The sequence below is a fragment of the Brettanomyces nanus genome, chromosome 3 (genome assembly GCF_011074865.1).
Source record: "Brettanomyces nanus chromosome 3, complete sequence".
NCBI lineage: Eukaryota > Fungi > Ascomycota > Pichiomycetes > Pichiales > Pichiaceae > Brettanomyces > Brettanomyces nanus.
This window is the reverse complement of record NC_052376.1, coordinates 581,797-609,109: the sequence shown is the minus strand read 5'-3', so window position 1 is coordinate 609,109 and position 27,313 is coordinate 581,797. Positions and strand designations below refer to the sequence as shown.

Here is a 27,313-nt window from a genome sequence, read left to right as displayed (position 1 = left end):
CTACGCCACAACACATTTCATTGTTTTATCCAATTACCTAAATGGTGATGTCTTTGGAAGAAACCATTTCAACTGGTATCGGTGGTGGTGCTGCAGAAGTCAGCAAGGCGCATTTACTGGAGTCCAAGATTGTCGAATCTAGTGTTCAGGTGACGAGAGAAACTCTGATTACTGAGATGACCGATGATGGTGGTGCTCCTACTGAGAAGAAGACTGATGCCACCACTGCTGATATACTCCCTCAGAAACACGAGATAGAGGCAACTGAATCGGTTGAAGTCAAAAAACAGAAGATCGATCATGTTCTCCCAACGGTGGACCTATCTAATCCAGCTCCTATACCAACGATTGAACCAGATATGGATCACCTTCCAGAACATCCAATGCCCCCACATCAAAAGCGCCATGCTCTCACAATTATGAAAGCCATCAAGAGGCTAAAGGATGCTGGTCCTTTCTTGAAACCAGTGGATATAGTTAAGCTGAACATTCCATTTTATTATAATTATATTAAGAAGCCTATGGACTTGCTGACGATGGAGAAGAAGATACAGGTTGATGCGTACGAAGCCCCAAAACAGCTGGTAGACGACTTCGAGCTGATGGTACAGAACTGCTTTATTTTCAATGGCAAGAACTCTGTCATTTCGCAGATGGCACGTAACATTCAGGCCAGCTTTGAAAAACATATACTACATATGCCGCCAAAGGATGCTCCTGCGGAATCTACGCGCCGGCGTAGATCGACATATGATTCAGATGTGCCGAAACTACGCAGAGATAGTGCATCGGAGAATGGTCGTCCTAAAAGAGAGATCCATCCTCCTAAATCGAGGGATATGCCGTACGATTTTCGTCCAAGACGTAGAAAGATGACACCAGAGTTGAGATTTTGTCAGCAGCTTTTAAGGGAGCTGATGTCCAAGAAGTATGATGCCATTTCGTATCCATTTCTGGAACCGGTTGACCCTGTGGCACTCGAATGCCCGAATTATTTCAATGTGATCAAGCATCCTATGGACCTTGGAACGGTGGCAAAGAAGATGGAAGATGGTGAGTATACAACGGCGGAAGAGTTTGAGAAGGATGTCCGTCTAGTTTTTTCCAACTGTTACGCTTTCAATCCAGAGAGTAGTGCCGTGAACATGATGGGTCATCGATTCGAGACTGTATTCAACGAGAAGTGGGTTAACAAACCACTTCCAGAAGATGAAGAGACAAGATCGTCGTCGTCGCATGGACATGGAAGTGGAAGTAGTGGAGTTAGAGGAGGAGAAGATGATGAAGATGAAGGAGAAGAGATGGATGAAGATGAAGAATTTGACGTGGATATGAATTCGATCACAGATCCAACTATCGAATTTCTACTCGCCAACATTGACAGACTACAAAAAGATTTGAAGAAGATGCGGCAAGAAAAGTACGAGCAAATGAAGAAGGAATGGCTCAAGAAGCATCATTCTTCGAAGCGAGGAAAGAAACGGCGTAGAAAACGGTCGAAGGCAAACGGATCGACGGGAATCTATCCTACGCACGTTACCTACGAGATGAAGAAGGAGATCTCGGATGCAATGTCTACTATTAACGACAAGCAACTGAAGAGTGTGATTGCCATCATTAAGGAAGGTGTTCCAGATTTGGCTGACGACGATGAGATTGAGTTGGATATGGATCAAATGAGTAATACTACTTTACTCAAGTTGTATAACTTTGTGGTGAAGGGTAAAGCCACCAAGCAAAGAAAGAGAAAAGGTGCTCAAAGTGAAGAAGAGAAGATTAATAGCTTGAAAAAGAAGCTTCAGCAGTTCGAAGATGCCGAAGACGAAGAAGATTCTGCCTCTTCTTCCGATGAAGATGGTGAAGGTGATGAAGGTGACGAGGATGAGAGCTCGGAGGAAGAGTGATTACCCCCCTCTCATGTGTATATTTTTAATATTGTATTATGTTGAACCGAGTAAACCAAGTAAACCAAATAAACTAAATAAGGCTATTCGGAATATTCCGGCCAATTTTCTCTGGAGATTTTTCATCTATTTTTTCCGGGTTCTTCCAGATTGAGAATGTCAGCTGATTTGAGTTACTCTGCTCTTATCTGATAATTTGGTGGGTGCTTGACAGCATGGAACGACTGTGAAAGAAATCTTATAGATATGAAAGCACAACTAGAAGATAATCTGGGGTCTGAGACCTCCGTAGAGAATTCTCCTGCACCGATGCTCTGTTATTCGTCATCATGTTCTGATACGTCGGTGCCGTCGTCGAATGAGGAAGGAGAAGGGGTAGTAGAGGAGAAGGAGGGAGAAGAGGTAGTAGAGGAGAAGGAGGGGGAAGAGGTAGTAGAGGAGAAGGAAAGGTTTTCCGAGTCTCCACCTTTACTACTTCCTTCGGGAACGATCGTCGATGATAGTCTACGAGGACACGATCCGGAAAGTATGATACCGATTTTAGTGATTGGAAACCGAGCACTTATGTTCAACCTTGATCATATCAAGCATTTGAGGATTCATCACGGAATAGTAGGACTACTTTCAGGATCTCTTCCATTAGCACCACAGCAGAACACACTTCTTGGACTTCCACTGGCTCTATCCATAGATGAGGTATTGTATTTACTGTATAACGGTGTATGCTACTTGGTAGATGGTGCCAAAGCGGCTACGGCCTTTTTGGATGACTTGGTCTGTGATGAGGATAAGTTGGATGAGATGGCTACAATATTTAGTGATGATGTGGACAATCAGAGAGCTGAAAGACAACGAGAATATGAGGAGAGGTTGTGTAAACTGGGACTAGGAGATAAGATAGTGCAGAGGAATGACCGAAACAAGACTGTTTTTGTGCAGACCCGTGATAACGATGGCCTTTTCGGTGCGTTGCATGTACATTTAAGGATGTATCGAGACAATGTTGGTGTACAGAAGCTTCTGCTATCAAAACTTCTTCGTATGGCTACCAATGAAGATTTGGATACCATTTACCAGAACTTCAGAGTGTTTAATTATCTCAAGATGAATTATCACCACTGTATTCTCCCAGGTGTCCGGTTCGGAGGAAAGTTTGTCTCATATCCCGGTGATCCATTGAGATATCATTCACATCTGATCGTGGATACTCGTGATTACTACAACGAAGATATCGGTATGTTGGATATCAGTAACAGAGGACGATTAGCTACTGGTGTAAAGAAGTTATGGCTTGTCTGTGGACAGAGACGCCGTGGGACCGTTCCATTCTCTGATTCTAACGAGAAGATCAATGAACTGGCTGATCCAGAACAATCCAGTGGCTACCGTCTGGTTAGTAACTTGTTCGATTACCAAGGTAAGGGCCAGGCCCTTAAGGATACGGAAACGGTTTGCTTTTCCATAGAGTGGTCTGGTTTCGGCTGAGTTTTCTTTTATCTTTATCTTTACCAATAATACTTAGAGCGCATTAAACTGAAGTCATCCGGATTAAGAAGGTTTATCCCGAAGAAGCATCGCGGAAAACTAACCTAGTATATAAGGTGGTAGGTTCCGTAGTTAAATCAATCGCTCTTCTTTCTCCTCGCTGTCTCCCTCCTCGCTTTCTCCCTATGAACCATCACACTACTATCATCATTGGTGCCGGAATCTCCGGAATTAAGGCTGCCAACGATCTCACTCAAAACGGTATCGACACTCTTATTCTCGAAGCACGTGACCGACTAGGTGGTAGACTTCATACTATCAAAACTGAATCCGGCATTCCACTAGATATTGGTGCCTCATGGTTTCACGATTGTCTCGTTAATCCTCTTCTTCGTAAAGCTGTCGATACTGGAAACGTCCAATTCTATTACGACGATGGGAGATTCGATATCTTCACCAAACAGCACGGCCTTGTTAACGATAACATGAAGTTTAAACCAGTGGCTGACGAGATCAAGGATTATCTTAAGCAAATTTGTTCGGAGCAATTCACCAGTGACAACGATATAAGCGTTCGTCAGGCATGCTACAACTACTTTAAGCTGAAAGGTTACACCCTCACGGAAGACCAGATCCGTTATGCTCCTCAGCTTATCCGCTACTTTGAGATGTGGATCGGTAGTAGTTGGGATTCACTTTCTGCAAGGTTGATCTCTTCTGACGAGCACTGGGGTCGCAATGCACTGGTTACCAACGGCTATATGACCTTTTATTATGACGAATTGGATGAATTGGCTAGCGGTTTTGGTACTGGAAAGGGTACTGGAAGGGGTACTGGAAAGGGTACCGATCTTATTGGATCCAGAATCCTTCTTAATAAGGTCGTGTACCGAATCCGATTCGATCAGAAGACTCGGTATATCATGGTTTCCGCTAGAGATCAAACAACTAACGAGGAAACTACATACTCTTGCGATTACCTTCTATGTTCTGTACCTTTGAGCGTTTTAAAGTTGAGCAGTTCCGAGGCCACGGGCTCTATTCGATGGGAGCCTCCGTTACCCCAAAGTCTTGTTGAAAAGCTTGGAAAAGTGAGCTTTTCTGGATTGGGTAAAGTGTTTTTGGAATTTAAGGACTGCTTTTGGCCACAAGAAACGGATCGGTTCCTCTGTTTGGCCGACCCGGACGATGAATTGACCCTCTCCATTACAGAAAACAGGCCCATCACGTTCAGTTCTAGTGGCAGGATAACTGATGATCCCGATCCATTCAAATATACAGTTTTATTTATGAACTTGTACAGAGCTGCAAAGGTCCCAGTCCTATTGGCATTGATAAGCGAACCGCTTACTAATTTTATCGAATCCAGTGATGATGAAACCATATGGAGGTTTTTCAGACCACTAGTGGCCAACATCAGCAAACCCGTTGAATCTGAACCAGTTAGTATCCACCATACCAATTGGACAAACGATCCATTTTCAAGGGGCTCGTATACTGGGGTTACAGTTGGCGATGACTTAATGCCATGTATTGAGGCATTACAAGAAGCTAAAGGGATCTTTGATGGTAAAGGAAGAGTGAGATTTATGGGAGAAGGAGTTATAGATGAAGGTAATGGTTGTGTTCATGGAGCCTGGTTGACAGGTCAAAGAGAGGCTGGTAAAGTGGTTGGAATGATTAATAGGGGAAGATTGTGAAAGATCAATATGGCTTAAAACTACCTCTTCCTCTGGCTCTGCCTCTAGATCTTCCTCTGAAGCCTCTTCCTCGGCCTCTTCCACGTCCTCTTCCTCTGGAAAACCCTGGTAAATTCGTCCTTTTTTCCGTCACCTTCAACATTCTTCCCTTAAATAATGACTCGTTTAACTGTAATGCTACAGCAATGGAATCCGGTGATGTAAATTCCACATACGCATATCCTTTTGGCTGTCGTGTAAACTTATTGGTCAGAATGGTCACTCTATCAACACTTCCACATTTGTCAAAGTGCTGTTGAAGCTCTTCCGGAGTGGCACTGAAATCAACGTTTCCTACAAACACCGATCTATTATCAATTTCTCGTCTTTGTTCGATATCCAAGTGTGCTTGAGGGTCTTCACTAGAAGATCCAGATGCCGGCACTGGCAGCGTAGTCGCTGTGGCACCTGTAGCCCCTGTGGTCCCTGTAGCCCCTGTGGTCCCTGTAGCCCCTGTGGCCCCTGAAGACCCCCTAGACGATATCTGCTCTTGCATCTGCCTTAATCTAGCGGCTTCCTGCTCCATCTCAGCCTTTCGCTTCTTCAGCTCTTCAATCCTTTGATCCTCGGCATTGGATTGTGACTCTTGGGGCGCAGGTGTAAAGCTCGAATACCCAAACGCAGACTGAACCGGTGTAGTGGAATCCTTGGAGGCTGGTGGTGTTTGATTCATGATGATGAAGGACTGAAGTAGGGTCCAGTGAAGAGTAAGTAAAATAAAATTCATTTCTCATTTGCGTTATGTAGTCGATCGACGTATTCTCAACTATGAGCCACCCTCATTTCTTATCTACCTACTAGTCTCTCGTCTTGTTCTTGCCTCCGTTCTATCCTCATTCATGCTTCTTTTTCTCCTCCTGCTTGCTTGTATTGCTCAAGCACTCGCTGGAGGGAATGTACCCACAATCACCATTATGGATGTTCTCTCTGCAAACAGTACATATTCTCGCTTCATCCTCAGTCTACAGAGAAGCGGCTTGGTAGATCAGGTCAACGAGTTGGAAAATGTCACCCTATTGGCTCCGACAAACGATGCGTTCAAGTCGCTTGGATTGCCTTATCTTCTGATGAATGCTTCCACTCTGTTCAAGTTCGTCGTCGACCAACCGGTGCTGTCTGGTGACGTCAACGGTGTCAATATCTACTCCACCTTGAATCGTCATGGCTCTCCTTTCTTTAACGATCTATCCGTTCCGATTCTCTTTGACAGGGAATCTGATGGCTTTAGTATCGAAAATGCTCGAGTGATTTATCCTGACAATTTGGCTCCTGCCTCTAACTCTGTTGTCCATGGTATCGACTCGTTGCTTGTCGATATCAAACCTTCCGTATGCGAGTCTTTCCAGACTATTCACATTCATAATTCCTTCGCTTCTCTATTCAATCAAGACAACTATTGCTCCAATTTCAAGATTTCCAATGTCACTTTCCTATATCCTGCAAATAGTCTATTTAATAGATGGTTCACTGAGATCGAGCTAGCTTATCTACATCATCAGCTTGGTTCTCAAGACCGTGAAATGGTTTTAGGAAACTTCATCCTTCTCGGAATGTATGGAGGTAACATGTTTGGCCGGACAATTAGCACTGAAAACTTGTTGGGAGAATCTGTTCACCTCTCATCTAGATATCAAGGTAATGAGATCTTAGTAGACGGTAATTCCTCGCAGTCTACCTCTGCAAACATCCTTTTATCCGATGGAATGGCTCATTATTTTGAAGAAATGGAGCTTTCCAAGCTCAGATTCCCTACATTTACTCCTCGAAAGTACCTTATCGGTCTCAATCAGACTGATTTTGTTGACGAGCTTGATTTCCGTAGGCTGTCCGCTTTGATAGACGACTTAGATTTAGAGCAAACCATTTTTATTACTCTCCAGGATTCTTCCCTTTCTGTTAAAAGTCAATCAAAGAACAGTCTTTTGTACAAGTTTGCCAAGGGTAAAATTGAACTAAATGGAGACAGAATGATCGAATCTAAGTTCTGTACTCAGTCTTCTTTGGGTCATTGTCAGAAATTGAAGATGGCAAGACTTTCGGGAGATGATTACCTGTTGAATGGTCACTCACATATTCTTTCCGATCGGTATCAAATTGGAAACACCTACATCTATCTGGTCGATGATGATATTCCTCTTCCAGGTAAGCTTGAACATTCAATTAGTCCCGTCGATAGATGCGCCAAAACCTTACGATTTATGGATGATTTTGGCCAGTTGAAGTTCAAGCACAACGATGGCCGTGGATATACAGTTTTCTTGCCAACATCGGATGCTTGGAGCGATATTGACCTCACTTTAGACTATCTAATCGCCCATGAGGACAAGCTGGAACTTGTATTGGGTAACTTAGTTCTAAATGGATTGGTCTACAGTGATTTTGTCGGTTCCAAGCAGCTTACAAACATCAATGATGATCCTATAGTCCTTGACAAGATGCGTGATTCCACTACTGTTACCATTAATAACAGAATACAGTTACCTCTGTCGTTTGGATCTGAGGCATTGTTCCGCGACGGCGTGGCCTATCCCGTCAACCGCGTGGTTCTACCAGAATCTATGACCATAACTATGGACGAACTGATTGAAACGGCTCAGGCTGAAGAGTTTCTCAATATTCTAAAGGCAGTAAATCTAACCAATTTGCCTTATGACCCATACTATTCGTTCATAGTTCCTTCTTCAGCCACCCTTCTTATTGCAAATATCACCTCTTTGACTAAGGGCCTAAGCTTTCTTGAGGAATTCGCTCGTCTACATATATTGCCAGGCAAATCCTTAGACAAAGCACTCAGTTGTGAAAAGGAGATTCCTACGTTGTTAGACGGAGTTCATCTTACTTGCAACAAGCTTCCCTCTGGAGGTCGTATGCTTCAGATATTGGAAGGTAATGATCACGAGGTGCGTGTGCTACGTAGCGGATTTACTACGACTGATTCGGGTCTCTTGCTAATAGATAAACCACTCAATCCAGATTGGCTAGACTCTCATAATCGTCCATTAATCAGACTTCGTCTTCCGTTTGTGTCTGTACTTATTGGAATAGTATTGGGAATGGTGATTCTTACGTCGATCTTGTCGTTCTGTTTCTTCTTTACGGTAGGTTCTGATTCTGCCAAGCAATCTGATTTGGAGATCGCTGATGACAACCCGAATGAGCAGACTCCTAACAGACAGGACGAAAGATCAAGGCTCTTTGCACCTACGGCACCTACGGTACCTACGGCTCCTATGGCACATACTGGCTATGGTAGCATTGATTCAAAAAGACCTACAGAATCAAGAAGAGCAGTTGAACCATTAGGATTCTCGGAAAGATACTCTACACATTCGAAAGCAAAGGCTATCAACTGCAGCAGAGTTCGTACGGAGATATGACTTAGTATTGTATATTAATAAGAATTTAAAGGATCTTTTCAAACATCTTGAGGGTAGCATAGTAATGACCCAAGATACCCAGGAGAACAAAGACATGCCAAATGTTGTGCGAATTGAGTACATAGTCAACCCACCACAGCGATAAGAACTTTCCATATTGCTTTGTCTTTTGAGGGATCTTATCCAAATATTCCTGGAGTTTACCCTCTCTATCGAGTTTCATAACAGTTTCATCGGAGATATTGAATTCATCAATAACCACATCAGATCTCCAGCGTTCTGGAATGAGGCAACCATAGAACACCACTCCAATGATATACCACATGAAGCTGAAAAAGAGGGGAGAGTATAAGTCGAAAGAATACGCGAAGCTTCGTTTGAAAGAGGAGGTAAAGAAAGAAGTAACGCCAAGAGCAGCTAGACTGACAAAAAATGCGATTCTAATGATTCTTGATTCGGGTTTATCAAATTTAGGAGACCAGGTAAAGACAACTCCAGCGGAACCGGTAAGAAACGAGAATATGACATAACCAAGACGAAGAAAGGTGTAATCTTTGAGTCCAATATGTTCAGTGGTGATAACAGAGGCAATAATGAGAACAGTAATACCAGTATAGTCAAAGCAGGCAAATCTCTGGCGCAAATGGAGAGTGGAAATACTGGCATAAGTGTGCCAAATCACGGAGAAGAGCATACATTTGATAGCAGCAACGAAGAACATGAAGGTAACGATATGGTCACTCATGGTGGTAAGTTTGTAGACTCGAGTTGAGGGATAATGAAACAAAGCAAGGTAGATAATCAAAGCAGCACCCAAAAGATGCGACCAGATGTTGCAAGTCTCGTTGTGCCAGTGAAGAATACTTTTAACAGCAGAAGCATGAGACTCTGAGAATCTATAGCCAAATATTATGAACTTATTCTCTCTCCATTGGAATGGTAGCTCATAGAAGTGTAACAGACGATAAGATCCGGCCGCCAGAGCCTTTTCGTAGTTGTAGAGAGAAGATTTGAGCTGCTTAAGAGTCTCTTGAGGGTTCTTGAGAAGAACGTTGTATTTTCCCTCGAAATCATCAAGCTTTGCATCCAAACTACGAAGTCGATCCATAATCTTGGTGTAGTTGATCTCTGATGTGACCGATATGTTGGAAAAGATTGAACTATGCGACGTTTGTCTCTGAAGAGAGAGGTCCTCCACCGGGTCCTCCACCGAATCCACCGACTCTTCATCCACCGGGTCCACCGGGTCCACCGGATCCTCATTCTCCTCCAACAACTCAACCAATGGATGAAGACTCTTTTCATGGTTCTTAGCCATGCCTAATTTAACCTTCTTCCATGTAGCAAGAAGCTGTGGAGAAGGCAACAACTTGTCCTTAGAACTGCTAGAAGCCGAAGGTTCCATAAGATACTCTTCCAAGTGATCCAACTTGGATTCCATATCGGCCAGAAACGAATCCATCTTATGAAGTAATCGTTCCTCCAATGAAGAATTCATTTTCTGCACAGAAGCAGAATCAACGAACGACTGTATTGATGAAGTCGAATCCGCCCTTTTACGCACACGTCTAGCAAGAGGCATAACAAAAGTACTAACAAGACTAACAAATAACGAGAGTAATGACAAGGCAAATGACAAGACAAATGACAAGACAAATGACAAGACAAATGACAAGAACTCAATTGCTTCGCTTTCTTCGTCATTTCGTTTAGTTATACCGATCGGCCTCGGTCTAATTTCGTACAGAGAACCAGATAATAAAAGACATCCTTGCACCAAACAACAGGAAAAATTTTCGACTGGAAATTTCGACTGGAGCTTTTCGACTGGAGCTTTTCAGAACTGTCAGAACTTTGAGAATTTCCACCCGTCCAAATTTCACCCGTCCAAATTTTCAACAGTCCAAATTTTCAACAGTCCAAATTTTTCTTCTCAGATCTCAAAACGTCTCAATTCTCAGATCAAACAAACTCACTTATCTCTTCCCCTTCGACTCCTCCAACCTTGGTTTCCCCACTGAATACTCCGTCACTCACAAATCGAGCTTCTATCTGGTTTTTGCGAGCTGTGCCTTTTTTTTTGCGAGCTTTGCCTTTTCTTGGTTAACGCTACATAAGGCTATGAGTAACTCGTCTGCAGATACAAGATCTTCCCCGATGATTCGTCGTACCTATAAGGATGCTGTCAACGTATTGAACACTCTACAATCCAATTTCTCCACGATTGATGCCGTTCGAAAGTCTGGTATCATCAGGAACCCCATGCTTATTCCTGAAATGGTGGAGTGGACCCGTAGAATTGGTTACAAGCCTTCCGATTTCAACAGATTGAACATCATCCATGTTACAGGAACAAAGGGAAAAGGTTCTGTTTGTTCTTTTGTTAACAGTATTCTTTCTCAGTATCGGACTCCTGCCAAATTTGTCCCTGCTGCTGCTGCTGCTGCTGTTGCTGCCGACGCTATTGATATCGACCCTTCTTCCCGTTCCAACAGTGTCGAAAGCTCTGTTTCTCCTCGAATCACAAAAATAGGTCTCTATGTCTCTCCTCACTTGAAGACTGTTCGTGAAAGAATTATGATCAACGGTAAGCCGATAGGTGAAGAATTGTTTGCCAGATATTTCTTTGAGGTGTTTGACAGACTCGATAAGTCTTCATCGGATCCCATTAAGTTCCCCCATATGACTGCAGGTGTCAAACCTGCATATTTCCGCTACTTGACCTTATTGGCCTTCCATACATTTATCAGTGAAGGAGTGGATTCGGCCGTGTTTGAGGTTGGTATCGGAGGAGAATATGACTCTACTAATATTATTGAGCATCCTACTGCCTGTGGTATTGCATCGTTGGGTCTAGATCATACCCAGATTCTTGGCAATACCCTGGAATCCATTGCTTGGAATAAAAGTGGTATCTTTAAGCCCGATACTCCCTGTTTCTCCGTTAGACAGCCCGATCAAGCTGCTACAAATATGATCGAAGAGCGTGCAGTGGAGAAAAAGGCTGCCAGTTTACAGTGGGTGGATATCCGATCTGATTTGGCAGATATTAACCTTGGAATCAACGGAGATTTCCAGGCTCAGAATGCCTCTTTGGCTATTGCTCTCTGCCAGGCTCACCTCAATAAACTGGGCTTTGCTGTCGATACTGATACGCTACCAGATGAGTTTATCAGAGGCCTTGAGCAGGCTCGTTGGCCCGGAAGATGTCAAATTCTTCCTGATAAACAGAGAAAAGACCTTACCTGGTTTATTGATGGGGCTCATACAAAAGAATCTATTCAGGGTGCCTCCCACTGGTTCACAACTGTGACAAATCCAGAAAGAAAAAGGGTATTACTCTTTAATCAGCAGACTAGGGATCCTCAGCTTCTGTTGAAGACTCTTTACCATGAGATGGAGAAGGCTAAGTTAATGTTTAGTCACGTGGTGTTCACTACTAATGTCACCTGGTCTTCTGGTGAGTACTCGGAGGATTTGGTTTCTCTCAATACATCCGCCAAACAGGTGGATTCGCTTGAAGTCCAGACTCTTTCCGCTGAGATCTGGAACAAACTCGATAAAAAGTCCCGAAAACATATTTTCCATGACCTACAAACAAGCATTAACTTTATTTGCTCCTTAGAGGGTCCCCTGGATGTGTTTGTGTGCGGCTCCTTGCATTTAGTTGGTGGTTTCCTTGTCGTCCTTGAGTCTAAGGAAGGTAAGATGATTACGGGTTTATAATCTTAGCCTTTTACTTTTAAACCTTTTTGTATAGATATTTTACGCCTTACCTTCATCCAAATGGCTTGTTCTGGTGTTCTGGTGTGCTGATCTCATCGCAGAACCTTTAATTTTCATTTAGCGCGACTTAATATAGGCTGGCTATATATGCTATTCTCTTGTCTTTATACTATCTTTCATTCATTATATTCGGCACGATGTCGTGCAAACGAGATCTGATTGAGGAACGAGCAGCGTATACAAAGGTAAGTACGATTTCTTTCCCCCCTTCTCCCCCCCCTCTGTTCTACTACTAACCATTCATATTAGCGCACGGAAGATTACATCCAGCTTATTAAACGATTCGCTGAACCGGAAGTCTCCGAGGTTGGCAACTATAGCATTTTAAGAGAAATCGGATCCGGTGCCTTTGGTCAGATATACTTGGGTTATCATAAGTTCCTCAGAGTTAAAGTATGTCTGAAAAGAGGTACTAGGGACCCTAACAATCCGCAGACAAGCGACAATATGATGAAGGAATTCTACTACTTGAAGGAATTTGGTCATCATCCGTACATTTCCCGGCTGTATGAAGTCATTTTGACCGACAAGTACGTCTACTTGGTACTTGAATACTATCCGGAAGGAGATCTCTTTGACTACCTCAGCAAGCGAGGTAGAATCCCTATAGATGAGGCTCTAAAGATATTCACCCAGCTAGTAGGAGCCGTTTATTACATGCATCGCAATGGCTGCTGTCACCGTGATTTGAAGTTGGAGAATATTTTATTAGATCGGAAGTTTAATGTCAAGTTGAGTGATTTTGGCTTCACTAGGGAGATTCCTTTGGTTGCCAATGGTACTGGAAGAGCTCCTTTGACTGAGATATGTGGTACTGAAGCCTATATGTCTCCTGAATTAATACAGAAGAAGTCTTATTCTGGTATTAAAACTGACATATGGGCATTGGGTGTCATATTATATACGATGGTGGCTGGAGAAATGCCCTTTGATGACTCGTTACCCACTGAACAGATAGAGGCCGCTGTTTTAAGTGAAGAGCCCGTTTTTTCCAAGCCTTGTTTTGCTGGTTCTCTTGGTCTTGTGGTGTTGCTTCGCTCTTTATTGGCGAAACCTCCAGAAAATAGACCTGCTTCCCTTGCTGATGTGCTAACGTTGCCACTATTGCAGCCTTATGGAGGTCAGAACCAGATCGAAATTGTTCACAAGTTAATCTATGGTCCCACAGATAAGTCTTTATCCTTGCACAGTTTGTCCAATAGCGATCGTGCTTTGTTGAAGGAGATGACACATCTTGGATTTGATAAAGATTGTCTCAAGAGGTCAGTGAGAAACGAGATGTTGGATCCTTTGGACGGGTTTTGGATGCTTTTGAAGGAGAAAAAGCAAAGAAAGGCAGAGCGTAAGAAACGTAAACGTAGAAGCCGAAGTATGTTGAGACTTAGTGGCTCTAAGTCGTTCATTGATAGTGCTAAGCAGTATGCATTTGGCCAATCTTCGAATGCTGAGAATGTCGACTCAACGGAACCAGCTTCAGCTTCAGCTACAGCTTTGGCTACGGCTGCATCTGCAGCTACTACCTCTTGTGGATTTCCTAATGACACCTCAACTGATGGTCCTTTGATGTCCCATCATCCACATCATAGACACGAATTACCTAAGCCACCAGTGCAGCCGGTAGCTTCAATCAGCGAAGAGAAAGAGGTACCAAAGCCAGCGTTGAAAGAGAAGCGTTTAAGTAGCATTAAGAAAAAGCATAGTGTTTTCTCGTTGTTTGCTCTTTTTTTGACATCAAGGAAAAATAGTGTTGCTTTGTTTGGCACAAGAGGCTCTAGACTTAGTACCGAGAGCTCTAGTCGAGAGTCTATCTTGAGGAAGATATTTCCCAGTAGCTCTTCATCCAACAATAGTACCCGTGAAGAGAAGAGAAGCTACGATGATTCTAGAACTCACCAGAACTCCGACCATGGGGTCGGTGTTGACAATCGTCATGTTGGCAGTCGTCGTGCTGGTTCTGCGGTGAATGATCACAATAGGGGACACTCTCGGGCCATTGTATCTTTTGATTCGCGTAAAAGAAACCTTCGGACTAGCGTGGTGGTCATTGAGCCAGAAAAGCATGCAGTCGGACCTCCATCATCCTCTTCTACTCAGGATAATTACTATAAAAGAAGCGTTCCGACTCGTCCGGGGTCGGTGATATCGTCCTACTCGATTCAAACGACCATTTCAGAGACCTCCAATGGCTCTGGTTATATCACTGGTTATTCGACGGATAATCATGCTACAGGTGGAAATAGTGTTGCAGCAGCTGCTCAAGGTGTTCCTGGTTCTCCTCGTCCTGCCCGACCCGGAATCAGTAGAGGCATCAGTGACTGGTCTGTAGGTTCGAGAAACGTCTCCAGTCAGGCCGAGTCGCCAAATTCATCGTTGACTGGAATCTCCAGAACAACGTCGATGGACTCTTCATCTCGTTCCAGCGGTGGGATTCTGAGATCCAAAAAGAAAAGTTCGTCTTCTAATTCTTTTCCACTGCATCGTAGGGATTTAGGTCTCAAGTCGAAGATCAATGCCAAATGGAGTTTTAGTATGGCAAATGCTGGCAATAATTTAAAAAGGTATAGAAAGCATGCACCGAAGCAGATCATCGAGGAGGAAGAGCCGGAAATGGCCGATAGTGAGGAGATGGTAGAAGATGATGATCTTGAGAAAGAAGAGTATAATAACACTGAGAATGATGAGGAGCTTGTTGATGAAAAGGCCTTACGAGCGGAATCCACTGAGATCGAGCCCGAGATTGGGACACCTGAAAGAAGTGCCAATGAAGTTTTAAGTCAGCATTCGGCTCCTCCGCCTCTGAAAGTTCAATAATCACTGTCTAAATGTATAATTACTGGTTTAAAAGTTCAATAATAAGGTTAACTTCATGATAAAAAATAACATGCGCGAACCCGGAATCGAACTGGGGGCTCATCGATGGCAACGATGAATTTTACCACTAAACCACCCGCGCTTGCTGTGCTTAAAAATGAAAATTTTACATTGTGCAAAATAAATAATATTATTACAAAATCAGCCTGGATCTCTTTCAATCTTCTCCATTAGCAGCTTGTTTAGTAAGAAATTTACTTTGTGGAAAACCGTTGTACCTACATAATCCAACTGATATATAAAAGTTTGTAACATTTCAGAGTGGAAAGGTCGTAGAGCTGTTTACCCCAGAGTATCAGTATACTTAGAGTAATTTTGTTTTACAATACACATTTGTCTAAAGATCGATTCAGTTCGGCTCTTCATGAATGCAACCACCTGCTACTCAAGCATAAATAATGAAATTTAGGTCTGATAGAATATAAAAGAGTAAAAAAAAATCAAAGTAATAGTATAAAAGGATGAAAGATACCATAAAAGATAGTGAAACCAGCCGAATGAAGACCTTTCCAGCCAAATTGTAAAGAGATCGCAGAATGATTCACTTCACAACTGGAATATAAAGATCAGCAACAACCAGCAACAACAAAGAAAGCAAACAAACAAAAAAAGGTAGAACCAGCTGCGAATATTCATCAATGGAAACACCTTTAACCTGAAAGCTTTTTTTATCTTTTCCTTTCCACGAGAACAAACATCAATCCAAGGGACACAACATTCAAACGAAGCAATTTTAGTCTATTGTCATCAAAATGGTGTGTGGTGGTTCATAAAAGAAAAAAAAAACAGATGGACTTCCTTCATTCAATTTATAGGGAGTGTGAAGTATGAAAGATGAATGAATCTATGTGTGATATAATTTTTCCTCTTTAGAAAGTGGCAACAAAGTCTTGAGAGGCGCTCTTCAACTGAGCCAAGTCCTCCTTAGAAAGAACACCCTTATCTCTAATGGTGTCAAGAATAGGAGCATGGTTAGCCTTCAAGTAAGCCAAGTATTTAGCTTCAAACTCACCAACTCTATCAGCAGGGAAGTCATCAAGGAAACCGTTAACACCGGCATAGATGACAGGAACCTCCTCCTCGACGGCATATGGATGATATTGCTTCTGCTTCAACAATTGGGTTAATCTCTCACCTCTAACCAACGTCTTCTTGGTAGAGGCATCCAAATCGGAACCGAATTGTGCGAAAGCGGCAACTTCTCTGTATTGAGCCAAGAACAACTTCAAAGAACCAGCAACCTGCTTCATAGCTTTAACCTGAGCGGCAGAACCGACTCTGGACACGGACAAACCAACGTTAATGGCAGGTCTGATACCCTTGTAGAACAATTCAGCTTCCAAGAAGATCTGACCATCGGTAATGGAGATGACATTAGTTGGAATATAAGCAGAGACATCACCACCCTGGGTCTCAATGATAGGCAAGGCAGTCAAAGAACCGCCACCTTCAGAGTCAGCCATCTTGGCAGCTCTCTCCAATAATCTGGAGTGCAAGTAGAAGACATCACCAGGGTAAGCCTCTCTTCCAGGAGGTCTTCTCAACAACAAGGACAACTGTCTGTAGGCAACGGCCTGTTTGGACAAATCATCATAGACAATCAATGCGTGCTTACCGTTATCTCTGAACCACTCGGCAATAGCACAGGCAGTGAACGGAGACAAGTATTGCAATGGAGCTGCTTCAGAAGCAGTAGCTGCCACAATGATAGTGTACTCCATAGCACCATGCTGTTCAAAAATCTGAACAAGCTGAGCCACAGTAGATCTCTTCTGACCAACAGCAACGTAAACACAGTATAACTTCTTGGACTCATCATCACCATCATTCCATCTCTTTTGATTCAAGATTGCATCCAAGGCAACGGCAGTCTTACCGGTCTGTCTGTCACCAATAATCAACTCTCTCTGTCCTCTTCCAATAGGAACTAAAGCATCGACAGATTTCAAACCAGTTTGGACAGGTTCACTGACAGACTGTCTTGGCAAAATACCTGGAGCTTTGACTTGAGCTCTTCTCCGCTCAACAGATTCAATAGGTCCCTTACCATCAATAGGATTACCCAAGGCATCAACAACTCTGCCCAACATACCAGGACCAACAGGAACATCAACAATCTTACCTGTTCTCTTGACGATTTCACCCTGCTTGACCTCTCTGTCGGAACCGAACAACACGATACCAACCTGACCAGGCTCCAAGTTAAGGGCCATACCCTTAACACCGGATGCAAATTCAACCAATTCTTCAGCCTGACAGTTCCTCAAACCATAAACTCTGGCAATACCATCACTAATTGATATGTTAGTATGTGGAAAATATAAACACCATGTTTCTCGCCATTGACCAATGAAAAGATCGCTTTTCTCGAAATCGAGGAAGACACAAAAAATTTTTTAGTCGAAGACGATTCGCGATTGGGAGGATACAGCAGCACCACCGGGGGGGGGGGGGCACCAGGGCACCAAGGCAAGGTAGTCAATTACTAGAGCATAGGAGTGAATCGGTCAGGTACTGGCACCAAAGCAGTCAATTACTAAGGCACCAAAGCACTGGTCAATCACTCGAAAACTCAATCGGTGGAAATTATAATAATACTTACCCAACACTCAAAACTCTACCAGTCTCGTCCAAGTTAGCCTCCTCTGAAACACCTCTAATCTTGGATTCCAAAATAGAAGAAACCTCAGTTGGGGCAGCCTTTGCAGAAGCATATGATCTGGCAAATGGAGTGACGAATCTAGTGGCCTTTGGGATGGCCCTAGCTAAATTGTAAGACAAAGCCTTTCTTGCAACTGCTCTGATAGTTCTAGCAGAAAGCATTTTTTGTTCTTGTTGCTGATGAACTGACTAAAAACCGATTGAAACTAACAACTTGAAAAGAAGAGAATGAACCAATTCACCCAAACTTCATCCAAACTTCTTTTTCTACTTTTTCGAGCAATAAGTGGGGAGCTTTCAGGAGCTTTCAGGAGGCCAGGCTTTTTGGCTGCCTTCCGCGGCTGTGGCCACCGGGCTTTTTCAAACGTTTTCCAAGCTTCCCCGGCCCCACTTCCGCTTTCCCCAGGTTCGAATTAGCCCCTGTCCATTGGCCCTGTATGTGGTTATGTCTATTGTCTAAAATCGCGTCGATAGTCTGGTCTAGAACTGTATGGTAGAAAGTGTATGGTAGAAGCTGTATGGTAGAAGCAGTATCGTAGAAGCTGTTTGGTTTAACTTGCTTCCTTCTATTTGCCGTGCTCTTCTTCCTTCATGATGTCCCCCTTCCCGGGTATCAATGGTACTCCACCTTTATCTAGATACACCTCAATACATTACAGGCTAGGTACCTCATTGTATAATACTCTCTACAGAGTAGAGCAACAACGAAATGTATCATCTGGTAAAGATAATCTACTTAATTGTACTGGATTACGTGGCCACTACGAAACACCTAAGTATCCCATTATTCTTTGCCATGGATTTTCAGGCTTTGACAGATTGCTCTATATTCCTGCACTCAAGTTTTCCATTGACCTATCTTCGTTCAGAACAAGAACAGAGAAGAGACAGAGGAAGTCTGAAGTGTTATATAAGAATTTGGTCGAGAAAGATGACCAAGAACTAGATGGGAAGACAAATGTGGATGCAGATAGTGAGGACGCTGGAGGTTTACAGCTCTTTGAATATTGGCATGGAATTAAACAGTCCTTGGAAAAACAGGGATGCCAAGTATTGGTAGCCAAGGTACCACCTTTTGCCAATATTCAAACGAGAGCCCGTGCTTTGGATGCCTTTATCCAAGGAAAGGCCACCAGTTGGCAGAGAAAACACCATTCAAAGGAGAAAGTTAAGTTTAATCTAGTAGCACATTCTATGGGTGGAATGGACTGCAGATATCTCATTTCGAAGCTTGAACATAACAACTATGAAGTGGTATCACTCACCACCATTTCCACCCCTCACAGAGGCACGTACGCGGCAGATTTTGTCATGCAGAGAGCTCCAAAAGAGCTCATCGATCGTCATTTCCCCTCTATACGCCAGCTCACCAGAGAGTACTCTGCAAGATTTAATGACAAGGTCAGAGACGATCCCACTGTCAAGTATTTTAGCTTTGGTGCTTCTGCCAACCCCAAATTCTTAAACATGTACTATCTACCTTGGTCCCTCATATCTGTAGAAGAGGGCCCCAACGATGGAATGGTAAGCATAAATAGCTGTAAATGGGGGAAATACATGGGATGTCTTAATGGAGTAGATCACAAGCAGTTGATCAACTGGATGGGTGGAATTAAAAGGTTAAAAACCGCTATTGGAATACAGGATAAAGGATTCAATCCACCGGCTTTCTATTTGGACATCGCAGATAACTTGGCTAAAAATGTATTATAACATATATGTGCTTTTCACATTAATACCTGGTAGAGATACTCCATCTCATGACTCACCGAGTCGCAATATTCCTCTACTTCCGTATCGTATTTGTCAGAGAACTTCTTACGCACCAGCTCACAGTTCTTGTGCTCTTTAAGAACCCAGTTCTGCCACTCCTTGTAGATATAACTACGTTCTACGCTGTTGAGAATATTCATCTGCGCCAACAACTCGTTTCTTTTCAACCTCAGCCCAATAAGGCTATCTGTCATAGAAGATCCCCAGCTGTCTTCCTTTGCCTTTCCTATCATCATCAATGATGCCACTTTCGAAAACTCCTGGAAACAGAGCGAACGACTCGAGTTGTATGAAACCTGCGACGTTCTTGGCTGTAAAATCTCATTCATCTCACTTATGGAAATCTGCCTTTGCATATAAGACGGACGTTCACTGAGCTCGTTAGCGTACTGCTCAATCGATCGCTGCTCCCAGTACGAATAGCTCGTTCTGCCAACTAACACCAAATTGACAATCGACGACAATACTAAAAGACCAATCCAAGGCAAATTGCCTTTGAAAATCTCCATAAGATACGTTCCCACAAGTAGCATCCACTCAAATACAACCTTCATGATTCTACCAGCCACAAAATTCAACCTCTCAATATAACACACAATGAGTTGCTGCGCACTCACATACTTCACTTGACTTTCGAATGTCAACTCTTCTGACATCGGCTCATTGCTATCAAACTTGGTTATAAGGCCAAACAGTTTGATTGAAGACGCAATCTTCCGTGATTCCTTAGATATAAGCTTTTGTGTACCCCTAATTCGAATGTCTAACTCTTCTACACGGTAACGTAGGATCTTACTAAGCATTTTCTGAACAAAATAGGCAACTCTATGGTCCTTCTTTTCCAAATGATAGTAGATTACAAGACCACAGGTATGATAACTCAAATTGGAGATGACAAATCGAAGTTGCACTCTTCGCAGAACGCCAAATAGAATCCGAAGCTTAGGACTGGTTTGCGTAAACGAGTAATACTTGTTGTTCACCATTTTATCAATCTGTTGGAGCGTACCCACGTTTTTGTTACTAGCATCCCATACAATTCTACTCAGAACCTGCTTCTCATTACATCTCCACGGTGTATGACCTACACCTTTATCCGAGATCGCACTCGGTGTCTCGGGTTGCATACACTGCAACATAAATGACTCATCTCCAAGGAGAATATGAAACAAGGCCTTTGCTGGCAGGTTGTACGACTTTTCGCAAAGCATTACCGGCAAAGACCCATTTCTAAACTTCATCAATCCTCCTCCTTCTGAGCCTTTCCCAAACACTTCTTCAGGAACCGTAATCACAGAATTGCTGGGGGTAGCTTCAACAACAGCGGACTTTACAACGGGTGTAACACCAATGGCCTCTGTTTCTGTCTTTTGAGCCTGCTTTTCCAATTTTTTAAAGTTCGAGATTAAATCTTCCATGCTCCTGGGCTTCGAAGATCTTCCACTCCTAAGAAGCAAATTAATCTGGTCGCAAATCACATAGGCAGAACCAATGAATACTTTCATCTTGATGGAAAGTCCGCTCACTAAATATACTTTAATCACGTCACAATGAGTCTTAGGTACCACTTCTCCATAAAGAAAGTCTGTAAGAGGTAAGGGAGACACAGAAATGAGACCACAGTTATTCGTGTATATGTAGAAAGCATTCTCTGTCACGTATATCTTGCAGAATAGCTCTTGGGAAGAATTGGGCGACCACGAAGCCTTGAATCTAATAAGAACAAGCTCCTTAGGACCAATGAAGCCTTCAAAGATCGATCTTAGTTCCACATCGGCCATTTTAAGATCGTGAGGATAACTTTCAGAATATCTGACTATCAGAGAAGGCTTAGGACGACGAGCTTTGATCATTTTGGCTAAAAAGGCTTTGGAGTCCCGATTCACCACATAATATAACCCCCAGTTAACAAAGCCCCAGAAGTTACCAGTAGATGCACCAGGAATCGGTGCAGACGAAAGATAGAGATGCGAAAGCACGGCCAAAGAGGTCATTTGGGTGGTCATAGGAGGATTGATGTCCAATACAGGATGTATATGCATTAACTGGCCGTTTACAAGTTTTCGGATCTTATCCTCCTGCTGTGTAGAAGCTACGAGACTGTAATCCGCTTCGACTACTGGTACCAATCTAAGCAAATCAACCAAGGGCTGATATCTTGAAGTAGCAAAACCCATATCCTCCTTCATGGCATGAAACTTAACAGTACGAAACACTGTAAGCCAACTTCTCAAATCTCCAAGAGTCTCTACCTGTAATACAAGTGAAGCCTGTAGAGTTCTGATCTGAAAGCAGAACTTCCGATTTTCTTCAGGAAGATATGTCACATTGGCTAGCAAGATACCAAACTTATCTGACTCTTCAACGTACTGACCATTATTGCTAATAGAAAGAAAGCCGTATACATCGGCTTTAACGAAAAGCCACCTTCTGATCCACACAAGCTCACCGGTTCCAATAAGACGAGACTTGAGGAAGACCCATCCATGTTTCTCGAATTGCTGCTCTGCTGCATCTCCTTTTAAATACAGGTTACCGTCATTGATATGAGCAGGATCGTAATCAGTCATTTCTGAAGAGGGAGAGAATAGATCGACGATTCCACGTTCCGAAGACTCTCGAACAGTAGTAAGATTGCCCATTAAAGTTTTATAGGAGGCAAGCTGCAAAAAAAGAGATGCCTTCAAAGACATGATGGACTTGTAAACGGGAGAAAGACCCAAAGTAGGAGCCAGAAGAGAGAATTTCGGTGCAGATGGCCATAGAGAATTGCATATATTGACAAACAAGAGCGATATCCGGTAATCTAGCTGCTTTACGAAGATCCAGAGTGAAAGAGCAAGATGCACATACTGCTTACGAATTTCAAAGAGTTGCACTGCATCTTCCCTTGTCTCAGCAGGGTCATGAGACTTCGGTAAAGACATGTACTTGACCCAAAGTCCATCATACTTGGACTGAATAGATTGGAATTGGCGTTGAAGGGTCCAATAGTTGGCAATATCGTTGTCTAGAAACTTCTGAATCTCGTCGAAGATGGGAGATTCAAACCACATTAGAGATTTCATTATTCTGAAGATGGAATTGGTTCCACCTATAGTTTGCTCCAAGCAGGGAGCAGCGATATCCTTATTTAGAAGCTCATTGGACGCTTCAGCAGTACCAATTGGACCAAAAACCAAGTTGAACTCGTCCTGTAGATCGTCCAAATCTGCGGATATGCCGGAGTAACGCTGAAAAAACGCAAGGATCTGCCGTAAAGAATGAACCATCTCGGCAACGGCAGTTTCGATATACTTCATGGATGCTCGGAATGAAGGAGAATCCGTAGAGGCCTCCTTGAGCCCCACAGCCACAAGACGAATGAGCTTGTCACCCAACGGACCGGAAGATGCGGTAGATGGTCCTAGATGGGAAGCGGACATGATGGGAGCAAAATAATAGACAAGAAAGAAACTGTTAATGGAATGAACTGAAAGAAAAAAAAAAGGGTTGATCCAAGCGAACAACGAACAATGAAGGAACTTCGGTTATCTTAATTTATATATACAAGAATAAACTAAATACTGGCTATATTTGGGCTAATAGATGCCGGACTTGATCAAAATAGGGCTTTTCCACTAGTGGCTGGATTTCTTCTTTGACTAACCATTTATATTCCTCGACACCTTTACCTTGCTGAGGAACAAATTGTCCAGCAACAACATGCGATTTCATCAGATATTCTCTAGAAACTCCTTCGTGATCAACAGAAGTTCCATATGGAAGAATGTTGCCGTTAACATACTTGATAACAGCTGCAGGAGTGCCGGAAACAGACCAAGTGTTGATATTATCACCTCCTAGTTGACGCAATCCATTCTCTGCAACTTGATTTAATGCAGTTTCATCATTCTCAAGCTGAAACGTTGGGAACTTCCACTGTCCGTTCTGTTTCAAGAGTAGATACAAGGTTCGTGGAAGCTCTCTTTCTAATGAAGTCTGATCGTTCTTCTTGTCAGCCTCGGTAATCCTTGGATTGGCAGAAATCGGACGTCCAACATTCTCAAGATCTTCCGCATCACCTTCCAATATCTCCTTTGGCAAATTAACTTCTTGCTTGAACCTTCTATCTCTACCATGCTTTATATCAGGCATACCTTTGGGGAACCACACTCCTCTGTGGGCTGGAATGGGATATTTCTGTGCTTTTGTGAACTCTCTTTCCGCCACAGTACCCTTTTTTGAAGTAGTACCATTTTGGAAATGTCCACATCATTCTTCTTTCTAGCTCTTCTTGGTAGTTGTAGAACTTCTGGTCGAATTCGCTAACATTTGGTGTCACTATGGGTATTCTGGAAAGTATGAGGGAAGCACTAATCAAACTGATTGGTACACTAGATCCATTGACCGCCGCAGCCGTAGCTAAACCTCTTTTCGTTAGTCCTAACAGCATCCTTCTTGCATACCAGAGATGAAGAAAAGATGTACTGTGATCATTGGCTGATCTTGTCGACTACAAAAATTTTCATAGTTTGATTATGTAATCGCGATGGTCGGGGGGGGGGGGACCATCAGTGGAGGGAGGCTATGAGGAGTGACTCAGTGACTTGGTGACTTAAGCAAGACCGAATGGACCGCGAGTCGAGCATGACAGAATGAACCGCGAATTGAGCAACGTATGTTGTATGTAGCTCGTTAACTTGGCCCATTACCATCAACCCATCAGAATCTACCGGCTGATCTTCCAGATTTTCGCACAGAATCGGAGTTAGGCTGATTTCACACAGAAAAAACGGCAGATTTGAGGCAGATTTGAGGCAGATTTGAGGCAGACTTAAGGCAGACTTAAGGCAGACTTAACGCAGATCTAATTCTGCTACCAATTTGGTAGATGCCACCTTAACTTGTTCACTCTCTTCCCTCTCGCTCATCATGTTGTCTCAAAATGAAATTATTCCTGCCAAAAACGATCTCGGTGCATTAGGCAACCGAATCAACTTGGGAAACGCGTCCTTATCATGACAAGATCGACAAGCTTGTCACTCTAAAATTTGCCATTGCCATGAGAGATCCCAAAGTTTACAGACAGGGTATTCAGATGTTCTATCATTTGTTTCGTACGATCGAAGAATGCCTCTACTCCGAGATTGCCAAGGATACTAGATACTCAGCCATGCTTAGTTCTATATGGAAACCTTCCTTGGCAAGGACTGACAAATTGTACCAAGACTTGATGTTTTTCTACCATGAGCAGCCGGAGAAGTTCTCTTGTCCCATACTGAAGCAACAGGTTCAAAGTGTGCAACATATCAGAGATGTGACCGCTGAAAGACCCTATCTTTTATTGGCCTACATGCATGTACTCTACCTCGCTCTCTTCGCAGGAGGACGAATCATGTCATCACAGGTGGCTAGGTCTTTAAACTTGTTTCCCCAGATGGAAGGTAAAAGCTTTGACGAGGTGGCTGCTATGGGTACCAACCTGTACAGATTTGAGGTGGATGATCCTACAGAGTTGAGAATGATCTATAAGAGAGACTACGAGCTTCAGACTAGAAACTTTCTCACGGAGAAAGAGAAGGAAGAGGTGATCCAGGAGTCTAAAATTGCCTTTGACGTCACTACCAACGGCATAAAGGAGATTGAAACACACAACATCGGTAGATTACAATCCAAATTAAGCTACCAGGTGATAACTAAGGGCTATTATATTGTCTTGGCATTACTTACCCTATTTATTTGCTGGTTTGTTAGAAGACTCGTCCTGCATGTCCTCTATTGAGCCAACAGAAAATCTCTCAACTTAGATAACGCTTTATATCTATGGCTAATCTTATTCTTTTCCGGTCCTGTCATTTCTGCGTAGGTAGTTTGGAAGCCATCAGGCTCAAAGATGGCATCCCAGCCGAAATCCGTCGGTCCTCTTTCGGACACGATCCTACCATCCGTACGTCCTTGAAACAATCTAACCTTATGACCGGGACCTTCGCAGTAACCGAATGTCGTCACTGCCTGTGCAGATCTATCGTCAAATCCATCCAACATTTTGTTAATACCTTCTAATCCAACATATTTAACAAACCATTTAATGTATGGACCCGGTAACTCGTGCATCGCCTTGAAACAGAGACATGTATCCTCGCACATGACAGGTCCACCCACAATTCTGGCTGCCTGTTCACATTTCCTCGTGATCACCTCATCTATAGTTCCTTGTAGTTCATCCAAATCAAGCTTTTTATTGGAGATACTGAATTTCCCAACTTTAGTTTCTCCATCACTGCCAGCCAAAATGGCAACAACTTCTTTAAGTTTATTGGCATTACCAGTAACAAAAGTTATAGTAGACATTGTGAATAGACGAATCAACTGCTGAGCAAATGCTCTAAACCTTTACCTGGTGCCCAAACCTTTACCTGGTGCCCAAACCTCACCGGTGCCCAAACCTCACCAGGCTCCCAAACCTTTCACCAGGCTCCTAAAACTTTTCACTCTTTAACCCCGCGAATCTTCACTATAAATACCTCGAGATGCCCACTAAATTGTTTGTTCATTTTTATTACTCTCCTTTCTTCGCTATCCCTTCCGGATTACCAGCGATACATACTATTACTCTGTTTATGATTTGCAAAAATGGCTGGAAGCAGATCTACCTAACGGGATCCACATTATAATTTGTGACCTTCCTCCAATGAAGGTGACAATTCGCTTTGTGGACACATTCATAAGACCAAACAAACCACTTTTCTTTTAAATTAGTAGCCTGTATTTTTTTTCTTCTTCATATAAACTTAAATATCTTTTCATGTCTAACTACTCAAAGCAAAGACAGGCCAATCTTGAGAACTTCAGTACTGACAAAGTCCTTCATTATGAGTCTGACTCATTGAAAGCCATACTTACTGGATGTTCAAAGTGCGTTCTTCAGCATGATTTGCCTGACAGAAAAGCTGTATTTGAGGCCGAACAACTTGGAAACTACACACTTCCAGATTATGGTCTTACCGACTACCTTCCTGATGCAGAGGCTGCTGACAACCTAGTTTCACCCGTTTTCCTCCAAGACAATTTGAAAATGATGGACTTTGCTTGTGGAACGGGCCTTATGGTACAGAAATTGGCTCCCTATTTCAAAGGTGCCAATCCTACCGTTATTGGAATTGACATATCTGCAGCTCAGATAGATGCCTTCCAAAGCAAGCTCCAGACTATTTATCGAGTCAACCCTTCGTTGAACGTACAAGCATATCAGTATGATATCATTGACGAGCAGTTCGATAGGGATAACTCGCTCAACAGGCCCGACGAACTAGTAGAAGACTCCTTCGATATCATCACTACCACCCTTTCCTTCCATCATTTCTCGGAGTTGAAAAGAATAGTCGGTCAACTACTGAAGTACTTGAAAAAAAACGGCAAGTTGATTATTGTCGATATGTACGATCATAAGGACCAGTATATACAAGAAAATGTTGACTCAGACTCTCCTGTTGCCTACCATGGAGGTCTTTCTCCCTCTCAAATCAAACAGAAGCTAGATTCTTTCCACTTCTCACGGTTAGAGGCCAGCGTTAAATACAACTACGAACATTGGTGTGGTGTCGCCAATTTGGAGAACCATTTACCTAAACCTACGGTAGAAAGAGCTCTTAGGGAGGCTCCTAAAAGACTCAGAGACGGGAAAATGGAGTATTTGGTCCCCAGAGAATTGGTCTTGGCTATCTGCACCAAGTAA

The 27,313-nt window shown here is 43.0% G+C and overlaps 14 protein-coding genes and 1 non-coding gene across 15 annotated transcripts; 9 read left to right on the top strand and 6 right to left on the bottom strand.

The window, feature by feature from the left end:
• Positions 1–41: 41 nt before the first annotated feature.
• On the top strand, positions 42–1,904 carry FOA43_002930 (uncharacterized protein; the record flags this gene model as incomplete). The annotated part of the gene is made up of 1 exon (XM_038923211.1): positions 42–1,904. The coding sequence occupies one exon, from the start codon at positions 42–44 to the stop codon at positions 1,902–1,904; it is 1,863 nt and encodes a 620-aa protein (XP_038779139.1).
• A 13-nt stretch (positions 1,905–1,917) lies between these two features.
• On the top strand, positions 1,918–3,389 carry FOA43_002929 (uncharacterized protein; the record flags this gene model as incomplete). Its single annotated transcript, XM_038923210.1, has 3 exons — positions 1,918–1,921; positions 2,068–2,076; positions 2,119–3,389. The coding sequence occupies 3 exons, from the start codon at positions 1,918–1,920 to the stop codon at positions 3,387–3,389; spliced, it is 1,284 nt and encodes a 427-aa protein (XP_038779138.1).
• A 185-nt stretch (positions 3,390–3,574) lies between these two features.
• Positions 3,575–5,089, top strand: FOA43_002928 (uncharacterized protein; the record flags this gene model as incomplete). The annotated part of the gene is made up of 1 exon (XM_038923209.1): positions 3,575–5,089. One exon carries the CDS (start codon positions 3,575–3,577, stop codon positions 5,087–5,089), a length of 1,515 nt encoding a protein of 504 aa, XP_038779137.1.
• Positions 5,090–6,042: 953 nt separating this feature from the next.
• Positions 6,043–8,505, top strand: FOA43_002927 (uncharacterized protein; the record flags this gene model as incomplete). The annotated part of the gene is made up of 1 exon (XM_038923208.1): positions 6,043–8,505. The coding sequence occupies one exon, from the start codon at positions 6,043–6,045 to the stop codon at positions 8,503–8,505; it is 2,463 nt and encodes an 820-aa protein (XP_038779136.1).
• A 25-nt stretch (positions 8,506–8,530) lies between these two features.
• FOA43_002926 (uncharacterized protein) lies at positions 8,531–10,087 on the bottom strand (the record flags this gene model as incomplete). Its single annotated transcript, XM_038923207.1, has 1 exon — positions 8,531–10,087. The coding sequence occupies one exon, from the start codon at positions 10,085–10,087 to the stop codon at positions 8,531–8,533; it is 1,557 nt and encodes a 518-aa protein (XP_038779135.1).
• Positions 10,088–10,626: 539 nt separating this feature from the next.
• FOA43_002925 (uncharacterized protein) lies at positions 10,627–12,231 on the top strand (the record flags this gene model as incomplete). Its single annotated transcript, XM_038923206.1, has 1 exon — positions 10,627–12,231. The coding sequence occupies one exon, from the start codon at positions 10,627–10,629 to the stop codon at positions 12,229–12,231; it is 1,605 nt and encodes a 534-aa protein (XP_038779134.1).
• A 197-nt stretch (positions 12,232–12,428) lies between these two features.
• FOA43_002924 (uncharacterized protein) lies at positions 12,429–15,102 on the top strand (the record flags this gene model as incomplete). The annotated part of the gene is made up of 2 exons (XM_038923205.1): positions 12,429–12,476; positions 12,541–15,102. 2 exons carry the CDS (start codon positions 12,429–12,431, stop codon positions 15,100–15,102), a joined length of 2,610 nt encoding a protein of 869 aa, XP_038779133.1.
• A 71-nt stretch (positions 15,103–15,173) lies between these two features.
• Positions 15,174–15,244, bottom strand: FOA43_002923. The gene has a single exon. It is a non-coding gene; the product is annotated as a tRNA-Gly (tRNA).
• A 787-nt stretch (positions 15,245–16,031) lies between these two features.
• Positions 16,032–17,985, bottom strand: ATP1 (Alpha subunit of the F1 sector of mitochondrial F1F0 ATP synthase; the record flags this gene model as incomplete). Its single annotated transcript, XM_038923204.1, has 2 exons — positions 16,032–17,454; positions 17,765–17,985. 2 exons carry the CDS (start codon positions 17,983–17,985, stop codon positions 16,032–16,034), a joined length of 1,644 nt encoding a protein of 547 aa, XP_038779132.1.
• A 432-nt stretch (positions 17,986–18,417) lies between these two features.
• FOA43_002921 (uncharacterized protein) lies at positions 18,418–19,536 on the top strand (the record flags this gene model as incomplete). Its single annotated transcript, XM_038923203.1, has 1 exon — positions 18,418–19,536. The coding sequence occupies one exon, from the start codon at positions 18,418–18,420 to the stop codon at positions 19,534–19,536; it is 1,119 nt and encodes a 372-aa protein (XP_038779131.1).
• A 14-nt stretch (positions 19,537–19,550) lies between these two features.
• Positions 19,551–23,021, bottom strand: FOA43_002920 (uncharacterized protein; the record flags this gene model as incomplete). Its single annotated transcript, XM_038923202.1, has 1 exon — positions 19,551–23,021. The coding sequence occupies one exon, from the start codon at positions 23,019–23,021 to the stop codon at positions 19,551–19,553; it is 3,471 nt and encodes a 1,156-aa protein (XP_038779130.1).
• A 145-nt stretch (positions 23,022–23,166) lies between these two features.
• On the bottom strand, positions 23,167–24,075 carry FOA43_002919 (uncharacterized protein; the record flags this gene model as incomplete). The annotated part of the gene is made up of 2 exons (XM_038923201.1): positions 23,167–23,814; positions 24,067–24,075. The coding sequence occupies 2 exons, from the start codon at positions 24,073–24,075 to the stop codon at positions 23,167–23,169; spliced, it is 657 nt and encodes a 218-aa protein (XP_038779129.1).
• Positions 24,076–24,640: 565 nt separating this feature from the next.
• FOA43_002918 (uncharacterized protein) lies at positions 24,641–25,278 on the top strand (the record flags this gene model as incomplete). The annotated part of the gene is made up of 2 exons (XM_038923200.1): positions 24,641–25,195; positions 25,243–25,278. 2 exons carry the CDS (start codon positions 24,641–24,643, stop codon positions 25,276–25,278), a joined length of 591 nt encoding a protein of 196 aa, XP_038779128.1.
• A 75-nt stretch (positions 25,279–25,353) lies between these two features.
• Positions 25,354–25,929, bottom strand: HAM1 (nucleoside triphosphate pyrophosphohydrolase ham1; the record flags this gene model as incomplete). The annotated part of the gene is made up of 1 exon (XM_038923199.1): positions 25,354–25,929. One exon carries the CDS (start codon positions 25,927–25,929, stop codon positions 25,354–25,356), a length of 576 nt encoding a protein of 191 aa, XP_038779127.1.
• Positions 25,930–26,383: 454 nt separating this feature from the next.
• FOA43_002916 (uncharacterized protein) lies at positions 26,384–27,313 on the top strand (the record flags this gene model as incomplete). Its single annotated transcript, XM_038923198.1, has 1 exon — positions 26,384–27,313. The coding sequence occupies one exon, from the start codon at positions 26,384–26,386 to the stop codon at positions 27,311–27,313; it is 930 nt and encodes a 309-aa protein (XP_038779126.1).